The sequence below is a fragment of the Alexandromys fortis genome, unplaced genomic scaffold (genome assembly GCF_014885135.2).
Source record: "Alexandromys fortis isolate MF-2015 unplaced genomic scaffold, M_Fortis_MF-2015_v1.1 scaffold_12, whole genome shotgun sequence".
Classification (NCBI taxonomy): domain Eukaryota; kingdom Metazoa; phylum Chordata; class Mammalia; order Rodentia; family Cricetidae; genus Alexandromys; species Alexandromys fortis.
In genome coordinates, this window is record NW_026067937.1 from 6,737,939 (window position 1) to 6,749,973 (window position 12,035).

General features: G+C 45.1%; 1 protein-coding gene across 6 annotated transcripts in view; it reads left to right on the top strand.

Moving 5' to 3' along the window:
- Positions 1-12,035, top strand: part of Cd44 (CD44 molecule (IN blood group)) — an 82,794-nt gene that overhangs the window by 28,398 nt on the left and 42,361 nt on the right. For all 6 annotated transcript variants that reach the window (XM_050147115.1, XM_050147116.1, XM_050147117.1 and 3 more), the window contains exons 2-3: positions 4,584-4,749; positions 8,422-8,555. In XM_050147115.1, the coding sequence (XP_050003072.1) occupies positions 4,584-4,749; positions 8,422-8,555 (300 nt within the window). The remainder of the gene's footprint in view (positions 1-4,583; positions 4,750-8,421; positions 8,556-12,035) is intronic.

Here is a 12,035-nt window from a genome sequence, read left to right on the forward strand (position 1 = left end):
ATATAGAGAGAGAGAGAGAGAGAGAGAGACAGACAGACAGACAGACAGGCAGACAGACAGACAGACCAGACAGAGAAGGAGCAAGGATGACATAGGAGAGTTTGGAGAGATATATAGATGTAAGGGGGAAATTATATAATTATATTTTAATTTCAAAACAATACAATTTTTGAAAACGACTTTGCCACTGTATTGGTGAAGTTTCTAAGCAGTTAACAAGAGTGCAATACTCACAACTTTAGTTATTAGAAATCCATTTTTGCCCAGTTTCATTTAGTGAGTCCTGCAGACTCTGGCCTGAACATGAAGAGAAGTTTAACAGCTACTTATCCGATCCGTGCCACCTGCAAAGTGGCAAAGGCTGGGAAGATGGGAACTAGGCTAAGCTATTGCCTTTCCCATGTGCCCATGGAGACACTCATGCTGTCTCTTTTTTCTGGTCTTTCTGAGGAGGACAGGCAAACCAGACTCTTGAAGAATGGGCCTGGGGACGCCCCTGCCCTGCTCACAACCTGCTTTAACTAGTACTCTAAAGGAGCAGCGTGATGTAGCCTCTGTCTACATCCTTCCCTGAGCCCATTGTCTCTCAAAGGGAGGGGCTCTAGCAGTTCAAGTCACTCAGATAAAAGAGATGCATTGGAGACCAGAGGGTTCAGCTGGAAGCATTGTTAATGGATCATCATAAGGAAGGGCTTGTTTGAGAGGTGTAGTTGCTATTTAATATTAGTTCCTTCATGTGTACATGTGTGGCTTGTGTGTTCCCTTACATGTGAATGTATGCATATGGGTGCACATGTGTAGGTGTTCAGGTGCTTGCACACGTGTGGAGGACAGAAGACAACATATCTCTCACTGCTGAGAAGCTGTTCACCTTTCTTTTTTCTTTGAGACAGCGTCTCTCCCTGACCTCGAGCTCACCTTGACTGGTAGGCGAGCTTTCCAGTAAGGCCTGGGTGTCAGCCTGTGTCTGATTCCCCAGTACTGGTTTCCAAGAACACACCACCCAGCTGTCTTTCTTACAGGGCCTCATGTCTGGTTCAGCAAGTTTTATATAGGTTGAGTTATCTTCCCAGCTCTAATGTTTGCCTCACAAGTCAGAGCGACTCCCAGATCCTAGAGGCTTTTGTTTCTGAGGACCCAACTGCAGATAGAGATTCTGAGGTTCTTCCTCCCTGCTTGGAGCTTGGGCCATCACTACATTAGAGATGTTCCCTGGTCCATGCTACTTCTATCTCACCTTGCTCTCATGATACTTGAAAATAGCATTGGCTATGTTTTGCAGAATAAGAAAGCCAGAGGAGTTACCTATCCTGCCAGGAGAAGAAGGTCCTAGGAGCCCAGTCCGGGTGGGTTTGAATATCTGCTCTACCACTGCAGCTCCGTGACCTCGTGCATGTTTGTATAGTTTCTTTTCTCCATGCCTCAGTTTCTCTACTGGAGAGTGATGATTAATATTACCCTAGAGTTGTTTTAAGAAGATGATTAGTTAACACTTGTAAAATGCTTATAAGAGTGCCTGACATCTACAGAAGGATTCACTACTGCTATTGTGCTTGGTAGTGTTAATACCCTTTGGGGTAAAAAAAAAAATAGGCTTTATATAAATATAAGGAAGAGAGTTAGGATGTCTTCATAAATTGCTAGGGCTTAGACGATACACAGACCTGAAGGTTTGGCCCATTTGAAGGCCAGAGTGATCCAAAGCTGAGGGATTGATTATCAACAACTCACGTGGCAGTTGATCTGGAAGTCTGGGGCATCACCCTTGTGACTCTTAATGGTCCAGGTGCCATTGGGGTGAGGAGCAGGATTCCTCCTCACAAGATTAAAACAAACAGAAACTTGTACTTCATATTTCCTGAGAATGTCTCACTCGCCCAGTAACCATTTCAGATGCCTGTGTTATGTCGGGCTAAGCTAGCAAGATGAAGGCTGAGTTTCTCTGTCTTGTACCGTCCTTGATGCCCCCCCCCCACACACACACACATACACAGGCAGTTTCAGGCACACTTACTGAATAACCATCCTGTGTGGACACACTGTCTCTACAGTAACACGGGTTACTGCCCGTGGAACTCAAGGGATTTTACTCAAAAGTCTCCGCTTGCATTGGTTTCTCTTGCATTTGCATATCCCGTTGGCCAGGTGGCAAGCTAGAATCGATTTTCATAAGAAAGAAACTGCTGCTCATCTCCAGACCATTGTCCAAGCCTCCGCCTTTATTTTTAACCTTGGAGTTGACAACAGCCACCTGGGCCAGGAGCAGGCAGGTGGCATCTGACTGAAGTCGCCCCAGCAGCCTCACCTGCAAGAAGCCCATTGAGACACTTCTCTCTCCTTTTGTATGCGGGATCAGGAGAGGCCTGGAAGGGCTGTCTCCCTGAGTGACAGGGTCCCTTTGTGAAATTGGCCAGCTGAGACTGAGCTGCAAATGTCAGTAAAAACAAACAGCGTTTCAAAGGGAGCTTGTGCATTTCCTTCCGGTGTGTGTGCATTGCTTCATCAGCCAAGAGCTTGCATGAGTGGCTTCGGAGAGCGCTGGGCCCCTGAGATAAGGAATTAGCTGCACAGAGCATCTTTCCTTCACTGCAACTGCCTCCCTGCAGGGTTTCGTGGGCTTTGTTTCTGTTTTTAAAGTAGCTGCTTGCTGATGACACAAACCAAGGCAAAGAAACGAACTTGCCCGTGGCCTGGGCCTTCTCCAGGGTGACTTCTCATTTCTTTGTTTTGCATCTGTCTGGCACTGCCTTGTCGTGTTTGGAACCTGCTTCCTGCTCTAGGAGAAGGCAGCTGGCACCTGTAATAAACATACTTCATAATAATGGGCCCTCTTTTGTCATCATGAAGCAGTGGTTTAGGTGAGCCTCTCCTCTGTTTTAAACATGAAGACTGTTGGGCACATGAAAAACTGCTTCAAACCCCTCTTTGAGGGAAGTCAACCCTCCCTCTGAGAGGAGTTACTACTGCAGCCATCTAAAAGCTGCAGACCTTCAGCTTTTACTGGAAGTTACTTCATTCCTTCCCGGATTCTGATTCTTAGCATTCAAGTATATAAGCAGAGCTTACCTTTTAGGGTACTGGTGACAATTATGCAACACAGAACCCCAAAGATTCAAGATTACCAAAGGACAGTTCAGGGGGGTTAAAACCTCCTCTCCGACCAGAGCCCACTCCAAAATGTAGAACAAAGTTTGCTTCAGGAAGAGCCTGTGGTTCTAGAGAGAAACGGTCCAGTCACTTCCTTCAGCAATTCCCTTCTCCAGCTTCAAATTTTTGTTGGAAGGCAATTTGAACTTTGGAGAGTCCAGATCTGGCCTCTCTGTGACTCCAGACCTGGGTTTTAAATCCTAGCCTGGTATCTCGGGCACTGCTGAGGGAAAACGTGGTGGGATGATAATTCAGAAGAAAAGGGAACCATTCGTGTGGCTCTAAGGACAGAGTGTTCCACCCAGGAAAGAAGGCAGGTGTATGGTCTCAGGTCTGGAGGAGCTCAGAGTGCCTGATGGAATCGAGGGGGGGGGGATCTCTGGGGTTGGAGCAGTGCCCGCAGCTCCCAGGCTGGAGAGGGAGGGAAGCCGCAGCCTGATGGCATTGCTCTTGACCAGAAGGAAGTTTGCCCTGGGTGCAGCTGAGTATATAGTGTTAGAAGTGATAAGGTAAGGAGCAGCACCAGATGATTGTGGAAGCGAGCTCACAGTATAAGAATAAGTATGGAACTAAATACAGAACTGTATATGCAATACTATTATGTGTGTTTGTAGTTTTCTTAGTAGCTGACATGTATTCCTTCATAACTCCCCTGGATTTGGTCAGTTTCTCATGAGTTCTTCGTTGATGGAGATTCTTTAAGTATGGGGGTCCTTTCTGCTGCCAGGTCTCAGATTTAAGCTTGATGCATCTTTGGAAAGCCAGAGTGAGTTCTGAAGGCTGCATCAATACAGATGTCTATTTGGATTTTTGTTGATGTTGTTGAGGTAAGGGTACACTGTAGCTGTGGTTGACCTGTATCTCACAGGTAGCCCAGGCTGACCTTGACCTTAGGTGATGCTCTTACCTCAGCTTCCCAAGTGCTGGGATTTCAAGCATGAGATGCCATGGGCAGTCTTCGGCTTTCATGGGTATGCATGTGTGTGTGCGCGTGTTCACGTTTATAGGCCTGTCACGCATGTGCACATGCACGTTGAGGCAAGAAGAAAACACTGACTGTAATTCCTCAGGTGTCATCCACCTTGTTTGTAGACACAAGGTCTCCCATCGGCCCTGAACTCACCAAGAAGTCTAAGCTGCCTGGGCAGTGAGCCCAAGGGATCTACCTGTCACATCCAGCCCTAGCATTGCAAATGCTGGCCACAATAGCCAGCCTGTTATATGTGGATTTGGGGGGATTAAACTCAGGTTCTCATGCTTGCAAAGTAAGCACTTTACTGGCTGAGCCATCAGCCCAACCTGCTGTTTGACTTTTTTTTTTCTTGTTTGTCTTTTTTAATGTCTTCACTCATAAGTACTTCTTACCATTGATCTAGTTTTGTGCAAACTTTTCATGCAGAAGAGTCTAACATTTCCATTTCCGTTTGATCCCACAGATTTGAATATAACCTGCCGCTTTGCAGGTGTATTCCACGTGGAGAAAAATGGCCGCTACAGCATCTCACGGACTGAGGCAGAAGACCTCTGCCAGGCTTTCAACAGCACCCTGCCCACCATGGAGCAGATGCTGAAGGCTCTGGATGTAGGGTTTGAAACTTGCAGGTAAGAGACTAGCGCTCTCTCTGGGGACAGTCCACTGGGGAGGGGCAGGGCTTACAGCTGGAAGGCTCCTTCCTGACAGTTGAATGGCTTCTTGCCTAAAGAGGTAGCCCTACCTATTAATTTGACCAAGACAGCCTAAAACCGGTATGACAACTGGAATTTCAGATCAGCTTAAGAAGACACCTTGATGAATCATACGCTCGCTCGTGAGGGAGGGGAGTCAGGGTCAGCCATTAGGGTCATATCAGTTGCAAGCCTCTTATTTAATGTGCTCCTGTAGCACTCCTCTGGCTTTGAAGAAGCATTCAGCATCATTGTCGGAACCACAAGAAAACGCGAGCCAAATAACAGTGTTTAAAATAAATAGGTAGCTGGCAGAGTCTTGGCTGCGCAGACTTGACACAAGGCACGTTCTTCAAACCCCCCTCTTGGAGCTTTTAGGCTGACTTCTGTGTTGCTATGATTTGACAACGTAAGTAAAAGGATATGGAAGTTTTAAAGCTAGACTACATTCAAATAAGCTGTTATCAGAAGCCTTGAGACGTTTTCTTCAAGGTACCCAAGCCCCCAGAGGACCTTCCTCAAATCATTTTGTTCCACAATAATCGTAAGAGGCAGGGGCAGCCTATGCATTTTTTTGTTTTTGTGGCCAGTGGCATGTGTGAATGGGATCTTGGTGACGCCCTCAGTCCAGTGGTTGGTGTGGTTTGATTTCACTAGAAGATCTGGGTAATCTTCATATGTGCTCTAAATCCTCACCTCAGTCTCCAGCTTAAGCAGTGTGGTTCTCTTGCCTCTCCAGTGCTCACACACATGCACACACATGCAAACAGAATGCTTTTAGAAAGTCTAGCTGCAGCCCTCTTCAAGGAAGCTGTTAAATGGAAGCGAATTGCATCTATCCCTGGCCCTTAGTTACCGACTCAGGCACGCACATCTTGAATGGTCCCTGAGACTCTTGCTCTGTCTAACACAGTAACTATTAACCACACGTGGTGAGTTACATTTAAGTTCATTAAAATTAGGTTATATGAAAATGAGTTCTTTGATGGCGCTAGCTGTGTTTCACTTACCTATCAAATGTCGCAGATTATATAGAGAACGTTTTCATTGTTTTGAGCAGCGCCAGCTGGACATCTGCCTCGAAGGGTTCAGAGCTAAGTCTAGGAGAATGGTAAAGGATGAATGACAGCTCTGGAGCTACAGAACCTGACCCATGACCTTCATGAAAGATGGCTGGTTAGCAAAAACCGTCTATTCAAGCCCCAAGGCTATATTTTAAAATGAGGCCCTGATTAGGTCACAGGGCTAAGAAAGTGCTTTCAGAAAGCTGGCCTATGATTGTGAAATGCAGTTAAGATATACTTGTGAAACACAATGACTTCTCATCTGTTAAGAGCCAGAGGAATGAATACAGAGTCCCGAGCTGATGGGAACATCCTAAAGACATCCTTGATCTTAATCCTTAAACTTCTCTGTCTATTACTAAGACTTTTTATATATGAAGCAACAGAGCCTTAAAGCTTGTCATGGATCACACCGATTGTAAGTAGAGGAGTCTCCGTTTGGTTGTGATCAGTCTGAGTGTAATGACTAAGCCCTCGAAAGGATGAGTTAGGGGGAGGATGCAAAGACTGGCTAAATATGTCTTTTCTCTGTTGGTGGAAGTTTCCTCTCTCGGGGCTGCTTGATCCCAAATACCCAGCAACTGCTTCCCAAATTACCACTCAGAGGCTTAGTATTATTTATAAATGCTCGACCAATAGCTCAGGCTTATTGTTATTAACTAGCTCTCACACTTAAAGCTAACCCATATTCCTTACTTACACTCTGCCAAGTGGTGGCACCTTTTCTCAGGACTATGTGCTCATCTTTCTCTCTGTGTCTGCTGGAGTCTCCTGACTCCCTACCCTTCTCTTTCCCATTATCTTTAGTTTGGTTGCCCCACCTATACTTCCTTCTTGGCTATTGGCCAATCGGCATTTTATTAAACCAGTTTGAGTAAGCAATCTTACAGCATACAAGAGGACTGTCCTCCTTGTGGACAGTCACTCTTTCATGCCTTGTACATGTATAGAAATTTCAATGCCCCAACTCATGCATAGTACATGCGTATAAAACTGCCATGTGGTGAGAATTCACAACAACTCACCAAGAGAACATAAGAATGCATTCAATTCTGGAATATCTAGTTTGTATATGTATAATATATGTATATAGACTATATACGTATTATTCATACATATTTGTCAATATGATGCAGGAGGGCAGGATGAAGAATAGTTTCCTTGTGGAGTATTATTTAGCAAAAAATATGAAGATAAACTTCTGCTGCAGAAATCTGTCAAATCTGTCATTGTACCCATACTGGTATTAAGTGTTTCAAAACTCAATTTCATAATTTCCCTCAGGTAGCTATGGAATCAGATATCTGCCAAAAGTCAGAAGGCATAGTCTCACAGGCTGGGACAAAGCCTCAGCAGGGACTTCTGTCTTGTCTGCCCCACCCTGATTAGGGACAACGCTCAGGTCCATGAGAATTTCTTGCTGTTTAATTGTGTCCCCTCCCACCTCCGGGCTAAGGAGACTTTGGGGAAATCAGCCTGTCGGTTTGGACGAGGAATTCGTCATTCAGCTCCCATTGCAACACGGACATAATGAGAGACTTTGAGCTTAGGAGCTTCCAAGTCACTCCCATTTCCATGTGCCTTGCTGGGTGCTGCAGGCTGTGCTGTTGCCCCAACAGTGGCAGTTAAAAGAAGGTGCATTTTAGCTTGCATTGTACTTCTCAAACCCTGCCAAATTTAGCATCTCCCTCTTTGTTCTTTTGCCGTCACCCCACCTCTTTCCTCTTGAGCAGCATTTTCTCCACCCGCATGCCATGTTTTGAGGCATTTCGTGTTGATGGCCACTGGGATGGTGGTGATGTGCACTATGTCTGAAGAGGCCTCCAGCCCCAGCAGACTCCCAGAAACACCCAGATGGGTGTAGGAGCAGATGGTGTGTGGCTTGAAGAACTTTGTTAAGTGACCCATTGCCATTTGCTGCCCTAATTGCTACTCCTCTTGGTTCAGTGATGGCCAATTTGTCTCCACAGGTCTGGGTGGCTCACAAAGTCAGCACAGGAGCCAGGCTTCATGTTGGCCATAGTAAGGAGTGAGGGGCTCAAGGGAGAAGGGGAGGACAAAAAAGGAGGGACAAAATAAGACAGCTCTAGAATTGCAGACTGAAAGGAGGACCAACCCATTTGCCACCTTAGGGGATTGACTCATTTTATATGTCATTTTTGGAAAGTATAAAGTTAATTCACTGTCCAATCTCCTAGTGTAGTTTTTCTTCTGGAACCCAGGCTTCCTGATGCCTTTAATAACATAGCTGGCCATAAATTTTGTATGGAATGATTTTGTTTATTCATGAATCTTTTTGGTTAAAAACAAGAATGATCATCAGTTCCCAGTCTTTAAACGAACTCTCTTTGCCTCTGTCAGCTTTGACCATCTTTACTTTCCTGTGCTGGTGATTTTCGATTTTATGGAACTTGGTTATTGGGACCCTTAGCATCCTTGGGGTGAATACGTGGAGGTGTTGTGCACATTAAATGTCATTTGATGGGATATTATGAAATGAGATCCTGGCCATGCAAGTTAATAACTTCATGTTTTCCCTTGGCAGGTATGGATTCATACAAGACAATGTGGTGATCCCGAGGATCACCCCCAATGCCATCTGCGCAGCCAACAACACAGGAGTGTATATCCTCCAGTCCAATACTTCCCAATACGATACATATTGCTTCAATGCCTCAGGTGGGTTCTAAGTGCATGGTCTTTGGGCTGCCTGTGGGAGCATGGTTGGCTGACTGTAGTTCAGTCAAAGCATGGGTGGAGCTTCCTGAAACTTCCACTCAAAAGGAGTCTCTATAACAGAAGGAAGAGCTAGACTCTATTATCCATGGTACTAACGTGCCAGGCTTGGGAAGCTGATGATAAATAATCAAATATCAATTCTTTGACACAAGGTTGGAGAGTGCTAAAGAAAAAAGGCAGCATAGGAGGGCCCAAACTCAGGGGAAGCTTGTCATTTGAGAGGTGAACAGGGAGGGCGCATCTGAGGAAGTGCTTTGGAGAGCCACAGTCAAGGGAGTGGAGCTCTTGGCAGATGAGAAGGCCATGTGATGTGGGCACAGGAGCGTCTTAACTCCACTGAACAAATACCAGGGAATACAAGGTGGCATAAGCCCAGTCAGAGGATAGAGCTACAAGCAAAGAAGTTATACAGGTTTAGCGGAGGGGTGACTAGCTCCTCCAGTAGGTTGAGAAATCGAAGCAATTTCTGCAGAAAAGTGGTACTCATCTATTGATCGTTTAGAGGTGCAAGCTAAATGACTGAAAATATTATAAATGGAGCTAGTGAAAAAGCAAAGAGGATATGACAGCATTGGCCTTCTTGAAAAGGTTCCTTACTCAGTGGTTGAGGCCACCAGGAGTAAGAAAGCTAAATGAAAACCGAGATGCTGGGCTCCCTCCTTTGTCTATGAAAACTTTCCCAGCCATGAGCTTAGAAGTCATGCTTACAAGTCTATTCAAGCCACCACACACTCACACACACACACACATAAAAAAAATCAAAGAATTCTGTGCACTATACATTATTCAAAGTCTTTTGAGACGAACTGAAACCATCAATGTCAAAGTTTTAAATGCCAACCATCAAAAGTCTCAGTTTTCAAACTGTATCTTCTAGTTCCCTGAAGGGTTGAAACTATATGTTAGGGAAGGAAAAACTTTGAGGTGAATTTGTCATATCTTCCAGGACTGTAAATTTTCCTCAGACATCGAAGGAAGATGTTAAATATGCTGGAAAGTGGCTAGAACTTTACCCCCATGAGACCATAGCTGGTATAATACCATGGGGGGGGGCGTATAAAAACTGTGTGGGCTTTTAAGGTAACAGGGGGCATGGAGGGAGGGCAGCAGGAGATTACATCAGTGTCCTTAGACTGTGCCAGTGTGCCCGTGCCACCTACCCTTTGTTTCACAAGCACTGAGGAACACATGGGGATTCAGAGGAAAAATCTAGAGTTTGGGGGAAGGAGGTGAATTGAAGCCAAGTAATTGAAATACAGTATATGAACCCAGTGAATTTTTCCAAGTACATATGGGACATGAATACACACACAAGACATGGTGAAAAATCACAGCAAGTCTACCTCTCCCTATCATATGAACAAAGAACACACATGGAGTTGGATCAAAATGAGGAAGTGCACCTGAAACTACACAGGGCACTGTCCGTCCCCTGTGTACGGATGAATGTAAAGTAATGAACCAAATGTAGTGTAATGACCCCCAAGCTCAGATGGGTAAATAGGAAGTAGGCAAAGAGTGCCCTGGCTTAACTTCTTCCATCTTTGTACAAGGGGTCAGGAATGAAGGGGTTGAACGGGTGGCAACGATGAAGTTTGGGAGGATCCTGCCTGTTGCTCCCAGTCTTTAGGTTCTGTTTTTGCTTCTCCTGCTGAAGCCTGTTCCGTGAAAGTACGCAGTAAATCACAGGACTGTGTTCCCACACTGCCTCGGCTGGTTTACAAGCTGGTGTCACTTTGAGTTAAGGGTCTACGAAATTTAATTGAAACAGGCAAAAGCGCATACTGTTTTATGGTCAGGAATCAAAACGATCCAGGCAAACAGCTACTGCAGCTTTCTTTCTGTCCTTCATGGTACCCCCAAATTTGGGTCCATCTCCAGCACAGGAATCTCCAGTGCTAATGAACTCTCTTCTCCTTAGAGAAGCAGGTGTTAGTTCAGTCAAAAACCGGGAGAAGTACCAACGCTATGCTTCCTCCCCAAATGACTGTGTTAGAAGCAGTAAAGTTTAAAAATAATACTACATTTCATTTTTTATCTATTTTCCACATGGATTCCGTGTTGATAAGCTTTAATGCTTTTTCTTTAAGTTCAAAGACAATAAATATTTATTAATAGTATCTACACACTATTGTGCTAAGTAAATAGAGGGCAAGAAATAACCAAAAAGTGTGTTTCTTGTCTTAAAGGAATTGGCAATCTTCTTGAAGCGGTAAGACAGAAAACGCAGAAAGGGAGGCAAGAATAAATGTGGCTGAGGTTGAGTATAGTCAACATCATGGATGTCAGGGCAGGAAATGAAGATCCTGGCAGCTTCCAGTGTGCTGCCAAGAACATCTTGGAAAGAATCTTAGATTATACCTAGCTCAGGACGGCAACCTGGAGGTCCCAGGGGTGGGAGCCCGTACACTAGCAACAGGGAGAAGACCCAGCAATACCATAGCAGGTAACTTCTACAAATTAAACCCCATACTTCTGTGACCCCCCCCCCCCAGTTAAAAGCACAGCAAACCCCAGGAAAAGGCTGTGTGATTTTTTTTCCTGCCCTCTCTCAGTATCTAAAACCCAACATAAATGAGTCTAGTGACTTCTGGGGAAGGGACGAAGATGACTGACTCAAGCCCATCTTTTAAAGCTTGATTCAGTAAGATGCCTCGTCCTCCTCTTAGGGCAGAGATAAGGAGCAGATTTTACATTCGTGATTTGTCCATTCACTCATTTATTTGAGAGCTGTTTGGAAGATTTACTCACGGAACACCTATAAGGTACCAACCCTAGAGGAAGCGCCCTTCCTGCCGGCATCCAGAGACTGACACCTAGACTAAACAATTACTATCTTAGTCCTTTGGAGCCAGCGGAGCCAAGCTTTCTAAGAATACAGCCCCGGGGAAGCCCAACTTAGAATTTCTTTAACAAGTCCCTGTGCTGGGGACACTCCCTGCAGTGTATTGCTTAAGAGACTGAAGCTCCATCTAATGAGGTCACGTGAGTGGCGTGGGCAGGAATACGTTAACTGCAAATTTGGGTCACCATGCATCTTGGCATCCTGGACAGACTGAATTTCTGTATGAAGTTTGAGGTGAAATGGAGCATGAAGAGGTTCCATGGGAACACATTCTCATCATTGACAGATTAGACTCTGTTGTTGACATGCTCAGCTCATTACAACTTCGCTTCCAGACACTCACAGGCCCCACTCCTGAGGATGCTCTGCATCCAAACACCAGAAGCATCTCACAGATTGGCTCAGCCTAAGACAAAGAAAATAGGTACCCCCCCCCCAAATCTCTCCGGTAGCTGCATTCTCAAATAAGGGTGTTTTGAAGAATGTCTTAAGAAATATAGAGGTAGAGAAATAAGTGTGTTGACCTTATAAATTCATTAGAATCAGGGATAGAAGCAGGCTCATCTTTTGTCTGC